This window comes from Mandrillus leucophaeus, unplaced genomic scaffold, assembly GCF_000951045.1.
Source record: "Mandrillus leucophaeus isolate KB7577 unplaced genomic scaffold, Mleu.le_1.0 Scaffold169, whole genome shotgun sequence".
NCBI classification, from domain to species: domain Eukaryota; kingdom Metazoa; phylum Chordata; class Mammalia; order Primates; family Cercopithecidae; genus Mandrillus; species Mandrillus leucophaeus.
This window is the reverse complement of record NW_012101687.1, coordinates 5,970,063-5,990,837: the sequence shown is the minus strand read 5'-3', so window position 1 is coordinate 5,990,837 and position 20,775 is coordinate 5,970,063. Positions and strand designations below refer to the sequence as shown.

At 36.9% G+C, this 20,775-nt stretch overlaps 1 protein-coding gene across 4 annotated transcripts in view; it reads left to right on the top strand.

Moving 5' to 3' along the window:
- Positions 1 to 20,775, top strand: part of PTPRR (protein tyrosine phosphatase, receptor type, R) — a 309,826-nt gene that overhangs the window by 158,299 nt on the left and 130,752 nt on the right. For 2 of the 4 annotated variants that reach the window (XM_011976642.1, XM_011976644.1), the window contains 3 exons: positions 3,766 to 3,879; positions 6,806 to 6,961; positions 13,878 to 13,988. In XM_011976642.1, coding sequence (XP_011832032.1) covers positions 3,766 to 3,879; positions 6,806 to 6,961; positions 13,878 to 13,988 — 381 coding nt within the window. Of the gene's footprint in view, positions 1 to 2,470; positions 2,492 to 3,765; positions 3,880 to 6,805; positions 6,962 to 13,412; positions 13,593 to 13,877; positions 13,989 to 20,775 lie in introns of those variants that run through there. The other 2 variants (XM_011976645.1, XM_011976646.1) reach the window with 2 other exon arrangements.

Below are 20,775 nucleotides of genomic sequence, written 5' to 3'. Positions count from 1 at the left end.
TCACGCCATTCTCCTGCCTCAGCCTCCCGAGTAGCTGGGACTACAGGCACCCGCTACCTCGCCCGGCTAGTTTTTTGTATTTTTTAGTAGAGACGGAGTTTCTCCATGTTCGCCAGGATTGTCTCGATCTCCTGACCTCGTGATCCCCCCGTCTCGGCCTCCCAAAGTGCTGGGATTACAGGCTTGAGCCACCGCGCCCGGCCCATTCAAATGTTTTGATGCAATGAACCAGATGATTTCAATTTCAACTAATTACTTCAACTCACTTCTTCACTATAGTTGGGTAGTCTAAATTTCTGTTTCAAATGTACAGCTTTTATATTTTTGCAAAGTTGCCATTTTTCAGTGATTTTTAAATCTTTAGTTCCCATTTCACTTCCCATTTACCATTTCAGTCTGAGACTTTAATACTGTTTCCACAGTTACAAGCCTCAAGTTAATCATGGCCTTGGGAATTGAGTTCTCCAGTGTGTACACAACCCCCTTGAGGGGCCTTGTGGGTTCCCAGCGTAGACAATTGGCTCCAAATCCTGCCTGTGGGGATTCAGGCACACTGTGTGCCAGCTCACCCTGCCTGACAAACACTGCTGGTGAGACAGAGGTTACTCATCACCATTTGAGAAAACTAAGGAATCCATCTTTGACCTTGCAAGGGAAGGGTAGTAGACAAGAGTCTCCAATACAGTGTCTCATCTTTAATGGCAGCTTCTGCAGTCTGGTAGAGATGAAAACAGGCCACAGATGAAAGGAAGCCTCTACTTCTCAGGATGACCAGGTGGACTGAGTATTTCTAGTCTCCCAGGTATGCCAGGTAGATGCGTCTATTGTGTTTAACAGTATAATGCTATTTTCCTCATCACTGCATTTCCAAATCCCACTTGTCCTTTAAGATTGGCTTCAAGTCTTACTTTCTGCATTAAAATATTCTGTTATATATTGGATACATATTTAGGCTATTAAAAATACAGAAAATAATGTAGCAAACACTTATGTACCCTTAGATGCTTTTTATTTAATAAAAAATTATTACTCTCTGGAAGAAGGTAACATTCTGTTGAGAGAGAAGTCACTTTCCTCAGATCTAGTAGGGATTGCTTTCTGTGACATGCTGAGAAGTGAACCTGGAACAGAAAGGTCTATTTCAAATTGTGTCTGGATTCATCTACCTCTTTTTTTGCCTCACCAAGACTTTACCACTGCCTTTACCCATGATATGCTCCATCTGCCAAGCCCCCTCTGGAATAGAATTATGCTTCCGATGGACCTTCCCAGCCTCCCAAACAGCTCTCCAACCAGGAATGAACACCCAGGGAACCAGCTGAACTTCCTACTTGTATTGACTCAGAGCCTAAAAGAAAACGTGCAAAATTACTAAAGTTCTTGGTCAATTCCCTGGCTACAAATTAGCAACTTCTTTTCTCAGAATTCTGACTTTTTTGTTGTTAAAGGTGGAATTGCATCCTACCTCACCACCACCCCAGAATTTATATGTTGAAGTTCTAGCCTTCCAGTACCTAAGAATGTGACCTTATTTGGAAATAAGGTTGTTGTAGGTGTAACAAGTTAACATGAGGTCTTACTGGAGTAGGGAGGGCTCCTAATCCATTATAACAAGGCCCTTATAAAAAGGGAAAATTTGGACACAGAGACTCAGAGGGAAGATGATGTGAAGACACAGGGAGAAGAGAGCCAAGTGATGACAGATGCAAAGATTAGAGTGATGTATCTGTAAGCCAAGAAATCCCAAGGATTGCTGGCAAACACCAGAAGCTAGAAGAAGCAAGGAAGGATTCTCCCCTACAAATTTAAGAGGGAACATGGCCTCACTGACACTTTGATTCAGACTTCTAGCCTCTAGTATGACAAGACAAGAAATTTCTGTTGTTTTAAGCTTTAAAAAAAAATAAATTTGAAAAAATGTTAAAGTGTTACTGATTGCGTTTGACATAGCTTTCTATATACTCCAACATCATTCTTATGTCTCCTCCCCAGAAGCAAATTGTTGCCTATTATTGGGTTCTCTTAGGTAGACTTTCTCAATGATTCTGCCGTTTTCTGGATCTTCATTTTTCACAAGGAGTCCAGTTCCAGGTACCTAAATTAACCAAACCTTAGGGCCCCTGCCTCCATGCAAGCATTGAGAGACCCTAAGGTGGAAAGGCAGGCTGGAGCTTTAGCCGGGCCCATCATCTTGACTGGGAACCCTATACCTCTTTTGACCTCCCAAATTCTCTCTGATTCCTGTAGCATTGAGCATTTAATCCAGCTTCCAATCCCTTATTTATTACCTACTTGCAGGTACAAAATAGAGGATATATTATGGTATTTCCTTATGAGATTATAAATGCTTGAAACAGTATTAATCTCTTTTTAAAGCAAACTAAGGGAAGTTCCCCTAAAGAGTTCCTACTCTATAGGAGATTGCACGTAGAAACCAATCTCATTATTATAGAAGTGTGTATTCACAAGGATGCCTAGCTTTACAGAACAGGTGATATTGCAGCCATTCAACAGTTATTGATAGCCTTCTATGTTCAAATTAGTGAATTAAGTAGTATAAGAATAAAAGAAATGCATGAAGATTTGGTTTCCCTACCTTGAGTATCTCTCAAATGACTAATGAGGCATTTTTGAAAATATATACAGTAAATTATTTCATGGTTTCAGTGTAGTAATCATGCTGGGGCTTCAGTGAAGGTTATTATTACTATGATAATTATGATATCATTATCATAATTTGATTTGTATTTTAGGAATTTTTTAATATTTAGATTTTTTCCTAAGCAAACTGAAAGTTGAGTGTTTGCCCAAACAACTGAATAAGAATTGTTTATCTTAGATCAAATCATCAGTACCACTGGCATTTTTACCAGAGTTTGAAAATGTATTCTTGCACCTCATTCTTTTGCCTTGCACTGGCGGCAAATCACTATGTATAGAAACTGCCAAGACAGGCCTTATGGAACTTACACAGCATCTTTCTCTCTGTGACTTGTATGAACACAAATTGAAGATGAATAACTGAAATACACTTGGCCACAGATTCCATTCTGTCATCTGTGGATAATTAAACTAAAGCAAAATTATTCAAGGCACATTTCAATGAAATTCTTTATGAATTGACCATTCATTTGTGCTTTTTATTATAACTAGACAAATTTCATTATTATATAATATACCATCTTTTTTTAAAAAATCAACTTTTATTTTAGATTCAGGGGGTACATGTGCAGGCTTGCCACGTGGGAACACTGTATCATAACACTGAGGTTTAGGGTGCAGATGATCTCATCACCCAGGCAGTGAGCACAGCACACAGTAGGCAATCCCTCACCCCCTTCCCTCCCTCTCTCCTCTAGCAGTCTCCAGTGTCCATTTCTCTCATCTTTATGTCCATGGGTACTCAATGTTCAGCTCCCACTTACAAGTGAGAACATGCAGTATTTGGTTTCCTATTTCTGCATTACTTCGCTTGGGATAATGGCCTCTGGTAGCAGCCATGTTGCTGCAAAGGACATGATTTCATTCTTTTTATGGCCGCATAATGTTCCATGGTGTATATATCTTTTTAACTAATATCATTTAAAATTTCACATGCAATGTTCCTATAATTTTATTTCTAACAAAAAATGCAATAAAGCATTATTATTGTAAACTTCGCAGAGTCACAGAAACTGTGGTCAGTCATCAGTCAGGAACTGAATGTCCTGAACCAAAGACTTATTAATACTATAATTTGGATTTATTTTTGTCCTTATTTTCCAGACACTGCAAATGGATGTAAACAAACTGAACATAACCTTGCTTCGGATCTTCCGCCAAGGAGTGGCTGCAGCTTTAGGACTCTTACCCCAGCAAGTGCATATCAATCGCCTCATTGTAAGATACCCACATTTCGCATTCCCAAAATTCAAGCTGTGTGTGTGTGGTGTTTTTAATCACTAAAGGGCTCGTGCTATAGTTGTATGGCTCATGAGCCAAATCTGGCACATCATGTTTTTGTAAATAAAATTGTATGAAACAAGCCATATCCGCTCATCTACCCATTGCCCATGGTGGCTTTTATGTTACAGTGATAGAGTTCAGTAGTTACAAAGGATTGGCTCATGAAGCCTAAACTATTTATCATCTGGCTCTTTATAACGGAAGTTTGTTAACTCTGTCATAGTTCAAGGCTAGGTCCTGTGGTAAGTATGAAAGGGTCTAAAACACTTGCCTTACCAACCTGGCACTACTCTGAAAATATTCTCCATTAGAATGAAAGCTTCTATATCAGGTAAGGCAGTTTCCAGACATCATTTGTTAAAACCCTTTAAAGTATATCAATAGAAAAATGGACATTGAGTGCAGAAGGCGGGCATTTTAAATAAAGAACAAAGAAGAACTGACCCTGAGGACTGCAGCCCAGATGGAATGCAGGAATTGGTAGTCCAGGAAAACCAAGAGAAAACCTGAATGGGCATCTGAGTGGTTAAAAAAAAAAGTAAACCCAAAGGATCTGTTGTATAGTGCACAGTCAAGGCCTGTCTGTCAATCACCCACATCCATTATTTCCTCGGTGTTTGGGAACCTGGATATCATACAACTACATGTTCCCATCTGCACTGGAAAATGGGCGTGAGCAAAGGCCAAAAAAAAGCAATTCAGCTCTTTGTAAAAAGCTAGTCACCTCAGTTTTATGTGAAAAGGGACTTTGGAATCACTGTGCAGGTTTTAAATTGTTCTTAATGTCCACTGCAATGGGAGTCCAAGCAAGGACTCCATGTTCCCCTGACCTTAAATTGCTGTGCTTCTGCTGCATGGAGCTTGGCTTTCTACTGCATCAATCTGCATTCACTATGGAGGGAATTTGCTTTTTGTTTTAGTTTGGGGTTTATGTTTTTAGTTTTTCTGTGTGTGGAGAGTGAGTTGTTTCATTTCTTCATGAAAACTTGTATCCTGTGAATCAACAATGTTCTAGAAGTAAACAAGCTTTTAAAAAGTTTTAACTTGTACCAAGAAGAAGAAATACAACATTTCCCTGAATGAGTGAAGGTTACCCGGTGGCTCACAGCTGTAATCCCAGAACTTTGGGAGACCGGGAGGGTGGATCACTGGAGGTTAGGAGTTCAAGACCACCTGGCCAAAATGGTGAAACCCCATCTCTACTACTAAAAATGCCAAAAATTTGCCAAGCATGGTGGCAGGCACCTGTAATCCCAGCTACTCAGGAGGCTGAGGCAGGAGAATCACTTGAACCCGGGAGGTGGAGGTTGCAGTGAGCAGAGATCATGCCATTGCACTCCAGCCTGGTCAACAAAAGTGAAACTCCATCTAAAAAAAAAAAAAAAAAAAGTTTTGGATCTAGATCTAGATTTTATATATATATACATATAAAAATATATATGCATCAACCTGTGCACATATATTTTGCTAAGATATATATAGAGATGATATAGGTATCTTAGATATACTTTTATATATATTAGGTTTAATGAGCATAATAGCTGTTTGCAGAGATGAAGGAGGGATTTGCCAGACTGAGGAAGACTGAGGAAGGGATATGCTTATCAGAGAATGTTAGTAGCATGGTTAAAAGTACTTATTATAATACCTAGAGTTACAATACCTGAGATAACAAAGCATGATGATTAACAGCATGTGTTTTGGAGACAGACAAAACCATACTTCATTTCCAGTGTGGTCATATTCCATCTGTGTGAATGTGGCCAAGCCACTTACGTTTAATTTGTAAAATAATCATAATACCTGTCGCTTAGGGGTGTTTTGAGCAATAAATGAGATAAGAGATTTAAGGTAAATAGAAACATGTTATGCCCAACTCAAGTGCTCTGTACCTACTGTAGTTGTTATTAGGTCACAAACTATTTAAATTGTTATAAACATGTTTCACATCAGTATTTAGTTATTGTCTGTTGTTCTCTACAAACATGAAAAACTTTTACTGGCTTGCTCGTAGTAAACTGATACTTCATTTTATACCCAGCTAAAATTCGCACATTAAAAGAAAACTTTCTAGCATGAGAGCACTCCATGTGTCAGAAAGAAAGCTAACAATAATTTCCTTCTATTAGTGTGTTGTGTAAGTTGTAAAGATAATATTATCAATGGCCATGTCATTTTTATCTGCTGTGTGTGTGTGTGTGTGTGTGTGTAGAATATCAGACATCTATGGTAAGAAATTCTCTGACTCCATTTCAGCTAATGAGGTAATGCTAATAGGAAAAGTATCATGACATCACTACACAAGATATCCATTTCTACCAAATGACCAATTTTAAATGTGTGATACATTTGAGGTGAAGAACAGAATCAGGAAAAGGATTTCAAAGTTCATCTGGCACCATCTTCTTCAGCTGGCCAAGCCTTCACATTAACACAAGTTACAAAAGTAATAGAGAGAGTGGTGATGTCTAATATGTAATTTTACTATTACATCAGATTTTATTTAATTCATTTGATTTTAAAATGTTTCTTTAAACATAATTACTCAGGGAACGTATGAACAATCTACAGCAAAAAAATTACAATATAGAATGGTAAATGAATCAGCATGCAGTGAAATATAAAATTACAAATCTTGCAGGCGAGGGACAACTAATTGCAAGAAAGTTATTTGAAGATTTTAGACTTTGGACTGGTAATATTAAGTCTACCAGAGAATAACTAATAAATGTAATCTCCACAAAGCCTTTTAGGATTCTAGAATTCTGACTTCCTTTAATGTTTCTAAAGGAAAGGTTAAAATATTATCCAAAATTGTTTAAAATGTCTATAACAAATACAAATATTCTGCTTTTATTAGGGAAAGAAGAACAGTATTGAACTGTTTGTGTCTCCCATAAACCGAAAAACAGGAATTTCTGATGCTCTGCCCTCTGAGGAAGTTCTTCGTTCACTTAATATCAATGTTTTGCATCAAAGTTTATCCCAGTTTGGAATTACAGAAGTCTCTCCTGAGGTAGGTTGCTGTATGAAGCATTTCATTTAAAAATGTGAACAGTTAGCATGCTATGGTAATTCAACCCCAAGAGGCTTTGAGATGAAATTTGTTTATCGTAAGTTATTTGATGATAAAAATTTCCCTGAGTGTCAGAATTCTCTGATCTTTACATTGTATATGTTTACTTCTTAAGGAAATGCATTTTCATATTAAAGTTTCACTTTTTGACATTTTTCTTCTTCAAAACTTTGTGGCCTTATACCTTATTTTGACTTATCCAGTAAGTTTTCTAGAAGAAAGAAGATTTAGATGTGTTCGTCAATTGATCACTTGAAACTGATATGTCAAAAAAACAAAAATACATTTAAATATTTCTTTCTCTACAGGTGCCCCCCTCCTTATTGTCTTCATTGTCAAGATGGTCACCAGATATTCACCTTTTCCCATAAATTTGAAATTAATTTGAAATGTGATTTTTCTTTTGCTGAAGAAACTATAGTTTCTTAAGAACTTAAGTCTTAAGAACTATAGATGTTTCTTCATAGTATTTTCCAAATTTGTCACTTTTAAAAAATTTCCTCTACCACCTCCACCATCTCACTCCTGAATGGATTTAATCTCCTTTCCAATTCTTTTACTCCATCCCGCTCTAACAAACTTACTGGAAGGATCATCATCCTAAATATGTGTAATTCAATTATTCATAGAATCATGAAATTAGACTGGAGGGAATATATGTAACACCTTGTAGATACAGAAAGTATGGCCCATAGAAATTAAGTGACTCTCTCAAGGTGACAGAACAAGAGAGGCATAAAGCACCACCTAAGATCTAGGTCTCTCTCTCTCTCTTTCTCTCTCTCTCTCTCAGAGGCAGGGTCTTGCTATGTTGCCCAGGCTGGTCTTAAATACCTTCCCAGGCCAAAATCTAGATATCTTGATCCCTAATCTATTTGCCTTTACAGTAAATCACACTGCGTCTCATTTTAGTAAGTATCACAGGTGTGGTATAAAAAGCTCTGGGTGGGCATGGTGGCTTATGTTTGTAATCCTAACTACTGGGGAGGCTGAAGCAGCAGGATCACTTGAGCCCAGATGGAGTTTGTATCCGAAAGCCACACGTAAAATGTGCGTGGACCATGGGCAGACCATTTAATCTCTGTGAGGTTGTCTGCCTTTGCATGGTGTCAACCTCCCTGAGCCTCAGTTTCTTCAAATCCAAAATGGGTATAGCACTTATAAACTTGAAATATGGATTGAATTTTTAAAGTGTATATAGAAATTCTCACACAGACTAGGTAGCAGACAAATGTAATTTGAATGCAGGATGAATTGGAACAATGAGAATATATGTCATCATTGAACCATGACTGTCACAACCACCCCCAACTGGTCTTCCTGCATTTGGTTTTGTACCTCTCTCTGTTCTCTTTCCCAACACACCCAATGTGGTTTCTTTCCTGCCACCAAAGTAATCTTTCTCAACATAAATTTGGTCATGCCCTCCTAATTTCATGATTCTTCTTTGGCTTTCAAAATACTATGGAATGAAGTATAGATTTCTTAATATGGTATATGGTCCTTTGTATGCTGGGCTTTATAATTGTTGAACAGCACTTTCCTAGTTTACATTTCGGCAATTCTAAACTTGATAGAGCTGTGATACATCATGCTCTCTCCTTCCTCCATGCTTTCGTATATATTGACTCATCTACATACCTCTTTCTTAAGATCAGTCTACTGTGTACCTTGTGCCTCCACAGACAAAGATGCTCCTTACCCTGTGTTCCCGTCAAGCTTAAAACAAAAACTCCTTATCTCGTATTAGTCTTTAGGCTCATCTCTACACTGTGGGTTTTTTGAGTGTTTGTGACATGTCATTTGATCTGTTTCTTCGTTGCCTTCATTTAGTGCCTGGCATGCAATGGGCAAACAGCAAAACTGAATCAACAAATAGTCATGCTGGGTGCGGTGGCTCAAGCCTGCAATCCCAGCACTTTGGGAGGTCAAGGCTAGAAGATTGGTTGAGGCCAGGAGTTTGAGACCAACCTGAACAACATAGCAAGACTCTGACTTTACAAAAAAAAAAAAAAATTAAAAATTAGCTGGGCATAGTGGTGTGTAACTGTGGTCCCAGCTACTTGGGAGGCTGAGGCAGGAGGATCACCTGAGCCCAGGAGTTTAAGGTTGTAATGAGCTATGATGAGGCCACTGCACTCCAGCCTGGGTGACAGAGCAAGACCCTGTCCCAAAACAAACAAACAGCAACAACAACAAATAGCCAAGTACTGTGCTAGTTAATACCTAAAGCCAGAAAAATAAACACATAAGAAAACAAACAAATAAATAAATGATGCTTGTTCTCAATGAATTTATGCACTAATAGGGCAAATATGACACAAACAGATAAGAATATAGTACTATAAATAAAGTTACTACACTGTGCCATAGGAGCCTTGGAGAAGAGACCCCCTTATGCTTTGGAGAGGCCAGAGGAGAGGGTCAGCAGGAGGTGAACCACCGGGCCCCTCCCAGCCCTGCCCACGTCTGAATCTGAAGCAGTTCTGCTTGTGCACAAAGCCAAACCCCATTCCCACAGTCCAGGCCCTTCACAGACTGACTGGTACACATCTTGCCTAGGACAATTCTTTAAATTTTAGAAAGACCATTGGATAAATATATTCTGCCTCCCATAAGCTTTTAGAGAATCATATAAATGGCCTTCCCTGTTGCTTTATTCTGAGTTTAAAAGCCATTCTGAAGGCTTTAAGAATAGAGCAACTTATTGAGTCACTCAGATTTGCAAACCAAAAGAAGCTCCCCATGCAAAAAGAGCTGACTTAAAGCAAGTACCTGGGCGTCCTCCAATATACCCCAGTCCAGTGAAGGTGAGGTACTTAGCATAATGGCCTCTCACAGAGCTACTAGCTCACAATAGACTACACTTGAATAATAAAAGCGTATTTGATGATAAATGTCATAGTTTCTCATAAAATTGTTGGAATCTAGAAATCTAGAATTTAGAAAATATGCATTACAGAAGATGAGGAAGTATTCAAATCAGATATAAGGAGCATATCACGAAGGACAGACAGATTGTTTGAACCTTTTGTTTGAGCACTCCTAGAAGGGGCCAGGCATTATTACCCTTTGACCTTTGGCCAGAATCTCTAAATGCAGAAACAGGGAAAAGCTGTCTGTAGTAAGCAGGCACCCCAGCAGGGAGGCGCTTGGCATAGATACAACCTAAAGGAGCCCTGCAAAAATACTGATTGATAGTTGCTTAAAACTGGTGAATGCTATTCTGTGAGTTTTCTTACATCTTTATTTCATGTTTTCTGTGGTTAATGTTTTATAACAACTTATGCCTCAACCCATTTTTTCACATTTTAATCTTAAAATTATAACATATTATGGCAACATATACATTAACAGAAAAAAAGGATCATTGGTATTTTGGCTTTTCATCCTTTGCATAAATTACAGAACATCATGAAGGATGTCTCAAAGCATCTATTTCAAAACTTACATTAATTACTTTCATGGAAGGATATGGCTTTTGTTGCTTTTTCATATGCTTGATTTTTTAAATTGAAAATGACTCTTGAGAAACAAAAAAAAATACCAACTAGAAAACTGTTTTTGTTTAGTCATCTGTTTTCATTTGTAATCTGTTTCTTAAAGGAAAAGACATTATTTCTTTTATATATTTATATATGATATCTAGAACATTATAGGCACTCATACAGATAAAACTAGACCTCCTCTTGCCTAATAAGTAAAATCCCAGGAAAATGAAATTAAATGTTTTTACAAAATGAATTAAATACCTATTAAAACAGTAAGCTCTGTGTTGACATTTTTAAAAATGATTCAGGAATTTTGTTGTTGTTCAATTGCAAATTACTCCAGTTTCCAAATCTTACATTTCAAAGGAGAAAGTGACTTTCTTTAAATAAAAGTCCAATGTGCCGACTGATACCTTCATGAAATATTTACAAAGAAAAAAAAAACCATTACATATAAATATAAACAATAATGTATGAGTTTAATGATTATTCCTTCAAACTAGGAACACTAGCAGGTACTCTAGTCTTAATTAGTATAGACCTAGCCATACAGTGCTGAGGAGCCACACAATCAATATTAACCTGTATTGGACCATTCAGAACAATTGCTCACATTGTGCACAGTACAGTGGAAGCTTGGCATTAGCCAACAAAGCCATATTGTTATAGGATACATCTCATGTATCTGCCAAGTCAATCAAATTAACCAGCTACTTTGTAACGCTTGCACTTCATTCTTATTCTGTGCTCTTCCGGTCTCTCTTAAAGAGGTGTATCTCCTAGATCCTCTGTATCTCTGAATCATCTTTCCTAGCATTTGGGATCTCCTTCCACATCTGAGATCAGAATTGATTAAAATATTTAAAAAGAGAGAAAGAAAGGACAAAAAAAGAAGAATGAGCTATAGTGCATCAAATTATTAAACAGGATATAGAGAAGTCATTGTTAACTATACAGAAAACTGCCCAAATTTTTAAATAATAAAACCTATCAGCTTCTTTCACTGCAACTAAGTTAAAGGGCAAAGCAATGTAGCTATGAAATAATAAAACACAAAGATGATATAGTGGCATTGGCTTGACCCAGCAACAGAGCCTCTGAATTATTCAACCCTCGGCCCCCTGACAAAATATAAAAATCATGAGGTTAACCCTATGCAAAGGTTAGATTGAAGATTCTTGTAAATTATAGTCTTGATTTGTGAGCTCTTAACTACAAACTTTTCTATTTATTACCCTGCCCTTATCAAGTTTTTTAGATCTCTGTACAAATATAGTAGTGTTCAGCAGGAGTAGCATGACTCAGAAAGAGATCTATTTACCAAGAAAGTGCAGTGACTAAGTTCTAGGAGTTTAAAACATGTATCTTGCTAACTGGGAGTGGGGGATGGGAGGGTGGGAGTTAATTCTTTCATCATTACTGCTTCAGTTATAAAAGAAAACAAAACAGGTTTGTCTTAAGCAGACAGGAACATGTTGATATTCTAGGAGTTGTAGAACTACAGCAAGAAAAAAAAATGAACCAAATCAGGTTAGGAACACAAAATCTCTTTCCACCCACCTAACCACCCCTTTTTATCCAAATTTTACATGGGCTTAAGCTCAACTCCTTATACTTAAATTTGACAAATTTATGCTGCCTACTTGAAGGCTTAACTAGTTTGCTTTTATAGCAAACAATGGATGCTATTTTATTGCCCGTAAAAAATTCATTTCCATATTTATACCTGATTTCTGCAGGAGTTTTCTATTAGTTTCCAGCTATGCTTATAGAGACATTACAATAAAAAAAGAAAAAAAAAAAAAGATACAGCTAACGTGAAAGAGGTGAAAGAAGATTTGTCACTTGAATCCAAAGTTTTTTTGCAGCGGGATGCTTGGTTTCTAATCATTTTATCAATCAAGTGTTTTCAGATTCTCCATCGATTTATCATTTATATATCTTTAAAATACATGTCTAAATCATTTCTTGTATCTATGCATCTATTTATGTCTTAGAAAGTAGGCCAGATACTATTTATACTATAATTAGTGAGCACATCAATGTTTTACAAATAAGGGAAATAGAATCCTGATTTCTTTAGCAATTAATAAAGGCTTTCTCCAAATATTTTTTGTAATCACAATTGAACTCAAAAATCTTCTCTGTTCAGCCTTGCCTATCTTCCCACCAAAACACACTTGCATTCCAGAATGAAAGTTCTCATAAAATATTTTTCAAGGTAAATTTTTTTGTCTGATTTATAAATGTTGGATATATTTTATTTTTTTAAAGCCTTAAAAATAAATTAGCAATGATTTCAAAGTTCAAACACCTACAAGGCATGTTTTACTCAAGGCCTTCTTAATCACTGGAAACAATATCCAAGGACAGATATGTACTCTCACTAAAGGGAATAAAAAGACAACCTTCAACAAAATGAACTTTTAGATGAGTTAAAGCATTGGACTTGATTTAGCCTTTCTATGGTTTCCCTCATCATGGACTATTTGGTTTCAAGTTAGCTTCACTAACTGTAAATCTATACTGTCACTAAATTATATAACTTAATTTTATTCTAAGATTGGATTTTAGTCAATGTGCTTCTTTAAAAAAAAATGAAATAAAAGTAATAGAGTCATGCACACTTTATTCATGCTTCTCTGCCCTTCCACCCCCAAAGTGGAACAAAAATGATACAAATAAAAATAAACCTATGTGTTTTACCTTTTATTGCCAATAATTCAGAACTTTTTAATGTTCCCTATTACTTTAGAAAAATATGTGATATTCTAACAGTATATATTGTTGAGATGATATTTTAGTCAGGTTTTGACAGCATAGAGTCCATTTAAAAACAAAAGGTGTGATTAGAAGAAAGAAAAGAAGGAAATAATCCTGGCATTGTTGCTGTATTTATTAATGCACCACAAGCTTTTGTTTGCACTTCTTTCACTTTTGTTTAAAAGTAAAGAACGGTAGTACAGCACGTAATCCAGGGTGCTGATGTTGTGGGAGGGGACTTAAAACAGAGTAAGGAAATCTTAAGAAACAATTTCCTCCACACAGAAAGGAACAGACCTCTCTTACCTATGAACCAGGTAGTTTCCAAGAGAGACGCTGAGGGATATTTAGAAAGCCTGGGACCTGCGGATGCCATGTCAGGCACACTTGCTCCTGTATAGGAGACTAAATAATCTCTTGATATATAAGGATGGCAGTCTGTTGTCTTAGATCAGTTTGAGAAGCAGCTCTGGCAGCGGGGGGTGTAGGTGTGTTGCACTACACTGAATGGAATAAGGCTAAAAATACGTTTAGTGTCTGATAAGAACGCCAGTTTTCTCAAGCTCTCATTTAACGTCGGACTTTCTGTTTTGCTTTTAAAGAAAAATGTTTTACAAGGGCAGCATGAAGCGGACAAAATCTGGAGCAAAGAAGGATTTTATGCTGTTGTCATTTTTCTCAGCATCTTTGTTATTATAGTAACGTGTTTGATGGTAAGTTTGCTTCTTTGTATATTTTATTCTTTGCTGAGCCCACTGCTTAATATTAGTGGGTACATTGCCATTCAGATGAATGTTAAAATGCTTCGGAGCAGAAGCAAGACTATGATCCTGTTAGATTAGGAATATTTCATATCTGACATTAGAGCGATTGCTAAAGGAGAGCTTATGGAATTAAGGATGCTGACCTGAATAATAAGGCTGTAATTGCAATGCAGTTTTTAGTAACTTGATCAACTCTGAGAACGAAGCTTTACAAAGTGATTTACTGAGGTCACTGAAGCCCTCCCAAAGTCAGTAAAGTCTCACGGGCACACTTAGGGTTTACTTTATTTCTCCTTTTATATCATCTTTATGGAACTCAGGAAAAAAATTAAAAAGAAATATGTCTTTGAGACAAGATTACTCCCTAAGGAATGGTTGATTTCCTTATTTTTAAAAGGCCTTGGAAGCATTCTATGAAAAGGAGATGATTATACCCTCAAAGGCTAAGTTAGTTAGACTACTAATTCATTTTTAAGGTGGATAAATAGTACAAAAGTATAGATGTATATGCTGGAATAGCTCTGTAAGTAATAAGGTGTAGCCTTTAAAAGCGTATTTCTAATTTTAAAAATAGAACCCAAAATAAACAACCCACTAAATTAAGCAGTACTATTTGGCACTGAATGAATTAACGGTATCTTTAGGGTAGAATAAGATTTTTCTACTCTTGGAAATTTCAAGATCTAGTATAATATTTAGAGTTTACAAATAGGTTTTAATGTCCTTTTTCCCTGTGAGCTATGTTCTTTTTAATTTTGCATATTTAAATAAAGACTTCTTCCTTAGTTTTTAAGTGCCCCCCAAAAGTCATTGTTACTTATTTCTCTCCACAATCAACAATGTTGCTAAGTGTTTTATTGGTTTTTGTTTATTTCTGCTCCCCCTACTGGGAAGAGGTTACTGTTAGATTGAGGCTCAGTCTGGAAAGACAGAGGCTGCATGGGCTAAACTTAGAGGATATAAAACAAGCACGGTCTTAAACAGAGTGAAGATGGGCATGTTTTCTAGAGTTTAAAATACGTGAAGTAACAAAAGTACCCTAAATCTTCCATCATAATGAATTCAGAGGTAGCTCCTATGGGTCAAGCATTAAGAAAAAAAAAAATTCTAAGAATTGTGACTCAATAAACAAAAGAATAATTTAGAATTGAGTAAAAAAAAAAAAAAACCCTGATTTTTATATTCACATGGTAGAGATTAAGAGGAAAGGATTTTAAAGAGAGAAAGTTTGAGGTTTTGGGAAATTATGGCATAGTCTTCTAGGCATCTCTGTTTTGAAAGATGTAGTTCCTTGCTATGGTTAATTGCACTTTAATATACGTGGTTCTTCTTTCCTTCATATGGGAAATCTCAAGTGCTGTTCCCTCTCTTGTCAGTCACAATTAGGGTGTTTTTCTGCTTTGCAGATGAGAAAGGGTAAGAGGAGGAAGAGAATAGAAAGGAATTGAAAGTGATAAAAGTGGAAAATACTCAGGGGATCAATGGATGTGATTCAGAAGAGCAAAGGCAAGGATAAAAGGAGGGAAGTGGGAAAGCAGATTCATGTCCAGCCTTTGAGTACTAAAGGGCAGCAGAAACAGAGCAGAGCTTGCTATTAACATAGAGAATGTGCTTCAGAGTCTGCATTTCTAACTCAGGGCGTGCTCATGTATCCGATGTAAGTAGATAAATGCCTATGTTGGTCTCGGGGCAAAAGGACCTATAGTAGTCACACCCTCAACTACTTGGAGCCAGAGGATGACTCTTCCTTTCCCAAAATTTGCAAAACATCAGTGTAAAAGTCAGAAACTTAGGGAAGTCGGCTCCAACGTTATTAGAACAAATCAAGAAAGGAGCATTTCAGAAGTATAGGTGATGGCTCTCTATTGGGTTAGCAGGTGGATTCATCTATTCATTCAATCAACAGATTCCTGCAGAATATTCTCTGTGGGCCTATTTTTTGCTGGTGCTGTGGGCAAAGGAGAAAACAAGACAGATAAGATCCCTGTTTTCTTCAAGTCTTTACTCTAGAGGGAGACACAGAAAATAATTAAGTTAATTTTTAAAAAATCAAATGGTGAACGTGCTATGTGATTCCAACTATATGACATTCAGGAAAAGTCAAGCCTATAGAGATAGTGAAAATATCAGTGGTTGACAGAGATTTCAGAGAAAGGGAACGACTAGGTGGAGGACAGCAGATTTTAGGGCAATGAAACTATTCTATATTCTGTAATGATGAATACATGACATTATGAATTTGTCAAAACCTGTACAGTGTATGAAGAGTGAGCCCTAATCTACACTACCTACACTATGGACTTTAGTTACTAATAATACATCAATATTGGTTCATCGGTTGCAACAAATGAATCACACCAATGCAAGATGTTAATAACAGGGGAAAATGAAGCGGTAGGGAAGACGGGTATGTGAGAACATGGCATTTTCTGCTCAGTTTTTCTGTAAACCGAAAACGGCTCTAAAAAATAGTATATTCATTAAAAAAATCAAATAGTGATAAATGCTATGAAGAAAAGACCATAATAATGAGTGAGTGGGAGCAGAGCCACCTGAGATGTTTGAGACCTACGGGTGAATATGTGAGGGTACATACCCAGGCAGAGGGTACAGTGGGTGCAATTAGAATAAGCTTAGCCTGTTCAGGCTCGAGGGGAAGAATGTTTTAGGCAGAGCCTTGATGTGATCTGCTGTGTGTGTTTAAAAGATCACATTTTCTTCTGGTAGAAAGTGGTGGACAGAGGATGGGGTGAATTGTGGAAGGAGGAGGATCTTTCTGGAGGCTTCTGCAATATCCCGATGAAGAAGATGCTGGTGGCACAGAACGGGGTGGGTGGTGGGGACGGAGAGAAGTGAAGGATTGAGATCTATTTGAAAGTATAACCGACAAAACTTGCTGTGTCCCAATTCTCAGCAACGGGGGTAAAATTAAGGATGACTCCTAGGTTATTTGGCTTCCCTGCCTGTGTGGAAATGTTCTCATTTCCTGGGAAAGGGACACGTTGGGAATGGAGATGAGTGTGTTCGGATAGTTCTTAAACAAATGAAAGAAATAATTAGGTGGATTTCAAACACTATCTCAAATTTTAATTTGAAGGAGTCACTTTTAAAAGTAACAGGGGGACCAAGTGCAGTAGCTTATGCCTGTAATCCCAGCACTTGGGAGGCAGAGGCAGAGGGATTGCGTAAGCCCAGGGGTCTAAAACCAGCTTGGGAAACACAGTGAGACCTTGTCTTTACAAAAAAAAAATGGTTTAAAAAATTATCCAGGCTGATGGCACGTGCCTGTAGTCCCAGCTACTGAGGAGACTGAGAAGGGAGGAGCACTTGAGCCCAGGAGTTTGAGGTTAGAGTGAGCTATGATTTACTCCAGCCTGGGCTACAGATTCTCTGTCTCTGAAAAATATATAAATAAAAACAAATTCTGAAAAGTAACAGAGGAACCGGCAACACACAGACAGGAAGTTCATATTCACAAGAAAAGAGGTACTACCTAATAGGATTAGCATGAAGCCAAGTTTATCTGATGTAACTTACCACAGAGGAGTCAAGAGTTCATGTTTAGGGACATGTCAAAGTGATTGTCTAAAATAAGCTCATCTTTCTAAATGTTCAAATTATTTTGATAATAAGCTTGATTTAAAGTAAGTGTTCACGTGCATTTCTCAGTGAGACTTGTACTGTCACTTTGGTGATTCTGAAACACCTGTATTCCAACTCTGTTTCCCATAGTTTTGTTGATTCTGTGACAAAGGAAGGATATAATTCAGAATTTTCCCCCGGCATTGATTATATTTATGAAAAACCAAGTGCTTCCATTTGCATTGGCCTTCCTATATGCCATAGAAGCGAAAAGCGTGGGTTTTATTATAAAATTATATAGGTAAATTGCTGTAATGGAAGGTTGTATGTGCTATGTAACAACAACATAAGACTTGGCAAAATTTTCGAAAAGTGGCATATTGTTTACTTTCCTTAAAATACAAAAAAAAATGTTGCAAGGCATAAAATTAGACAGGCATGACATTTTCAAATATGTGACTTATTTAGCACCTCACAAATGTGAATGTACAGTGGGTGGAGCGACAAATAGAAAAATACAGTTTTCCAAGAAAAAATGTGTGGGCAACTTCCAATCCATTCAGTCTGTTTTAGATGAAAGAAACTTATTACTAAGAAGAATTAGTTCTTAAACTTGAACAAATAATAGAAAGAACACCATCTATCATCTAAATTAGACATTCAAATGTCCTTGCAGGTTTATTGACAAGTACAAAGGCATTTATGAAATGCAGCTAGAGATGTCTACAGGCCAGATTGCTTCTGGAAAGCAGTTTTAGAAATCACATGAAAATAGTCATTTGGATCAATAAAAGCACTGGCATGTTAGACCCACAGGAAAGTCATCCATATGGGAGGGAAAGAGTTTCTCTAGTTGTAGTCTGGTAGCTGCAGCAAGAAATGCTACATTGAACTACCTGTTATAGCCTTAACATCAGGTAGTAAATACATGTCAAAGGTGGACATAATTTTCTCACTTGTTATATATAATCCCTCGGAACGAAGGGAAATAGGACTAGCTTCCTAGCTGGAATGATTGGTTAAGTAGGCCTGTAACTCAAACTAATTTTCAATTTTTTCTGTATTAAGAAGAACACAACTGTCTTAATGGTAATAACAATAAAAATTAATTTCTTCCATTTATTGCACACTTATTGGTACTAAACTGGTAGTAAATTTACTGCCTAGTACTAAACGCTTAACATATTTTAGTTTCCTAATTTTACTTATGAGAAAACTAAGATTCAGAAAAAATAAATGACTTGACCAAGAACACGCAATGGGTGGGTATGGGGGTGGCGGAGTAGGAAGTGGTAAAAATTCAAAACCAAGTCTATCTAAATTGAAAGTCGGGGCTCTTTACCATAATTCCATTTGTTTTCATAAAGCAGTCAAACTGGTCTTTTTTTTTTTTTTTTTTTTAGTCTTATCACTGTCTTGTGAACATGTATTTCTGACCACAAATAACTCCAGTAGCAGATGCGAATGGCTGTATTTATCAGAGCCATTCTACCCAGATGGAACTGGTAAATGTGTGCCACATTGTACCTGTGTGCTGTGGGCACACCTCTATTTTTGCACTTAGTACTTTGTACTGGACATAGTTTTTACACATTTATCTTTTCTGGAAGCCTATGAATTCCCAGAAGACAGAGTTCTGTGTTGCTTTTGCATCTACAATATCTTGTTTATGGAATGTAGTAGGGATTGGCTCAGGATTATTAAATTAAAAGAGTGAATGAACTCCTTCAGAACTAATTGTAAAATACTGTAAAGAACAAATGTTAAAGACTAGTGGTTGGTGGCATTGTTTTGAAATCTGAACACATTCTAATCCAAACAGAATGTTTTGTGTTACTCATGAGATTTTTTAACGAAAATTTTAAGCTACAAAAAAGCTTCATAGAATTTTTTTAGCTTCCTCCCATTTCTGTGTTCCTCTGGTTTTTTGTTCCCACTATTATTTTCCTTCTCTTGCTATAGTTTGAGTTTTGCCACTCCTCTCATTCAATAATCTGTTTTCTTTTCCTTTTTTAAATTATTAAATGACTTTATTCCAGTCCAAGAGTCAAACAAGCTCTTAGAGATGAAGGCAAAATGTTGACTTGCCATTGCTACGGTAAGCTTTTCGGTTGAGTTTTTAAACAAAGTGAATTCCCATAGAGAAATATGCATATGCTGTATTCCAGATCTCAGTCTGTGCAGAGAAAAATCTCTGACACACTTTTCCAGATGCTTTTGGAAAGAGGTTTCAAAGAAGGACATGAGAATTTGGAGGAAACAAGAGAGTTGAATGATCACATACCTGGAAGTCAGAAAACCCAGATTCGAGGTTTTCTTTCCAACCCTCCATAAATCATCCAACAGCTCAGGACTTAAATGTGAAATGAGGAGATTACACCACAAAATTTTTGTGATCCCTTACACCAGGGTTTTACCAACAACACTACTGACATTTCGGAGTTACTATTTCTGTTGGCGGGGGTGTGTGGGGAGCTTTTCCAATGCATTGTAAAGGTAGTTAGCCTCTGCCTACCAGATGCCAGTAGCACCCTTTCCCTTCTCCTTCCCCCACACCCTGAAAATATGACAACCAAAAATATCTCTAGAGCTGCCAAACGTTTCCTGAGGGCAAAATCCCTGCCAGTTGAGAATCACTGCCTTACAGCTTAATTTCATGACAACTACCCTATTGCCAAGTAGCAATGTCTTCAATTTTTTTCCATATTTTTTCAGACAGTCCAATCTCTTGAGTATTTTTAAACACTATCTTATATACATCATACATTCTGCAGGTTCTACTTTTCCCTAATTAAAGATGTAGAAATCAGTTTGTACACATACTACATGGAGACAGGTTGCAAAGTTGACCTGTAACTAGACATGAAGTAAACAGATGACTGATTGGAAAATATGTTACAAAGGTTTCTCCTCAAAAACATAAGCTCATGAATGGTAAGGAAGGACTTTGGACTAGACTTGGTTTTACACTAATATAAAAGCTACCTGTCAAGAACAATTGAGAAGGTCAAGATTTCCTTGGCTTTCCCATTTTCATTGTTCATTCATATTTCTCCAAAATCCAAGTATAAACAGGCAAGTAAATGTTCTGATATGCATATTATATTTAGATGTGAAGAGCTTAAAATATGTAATATATGCCTTATCTTCTAAA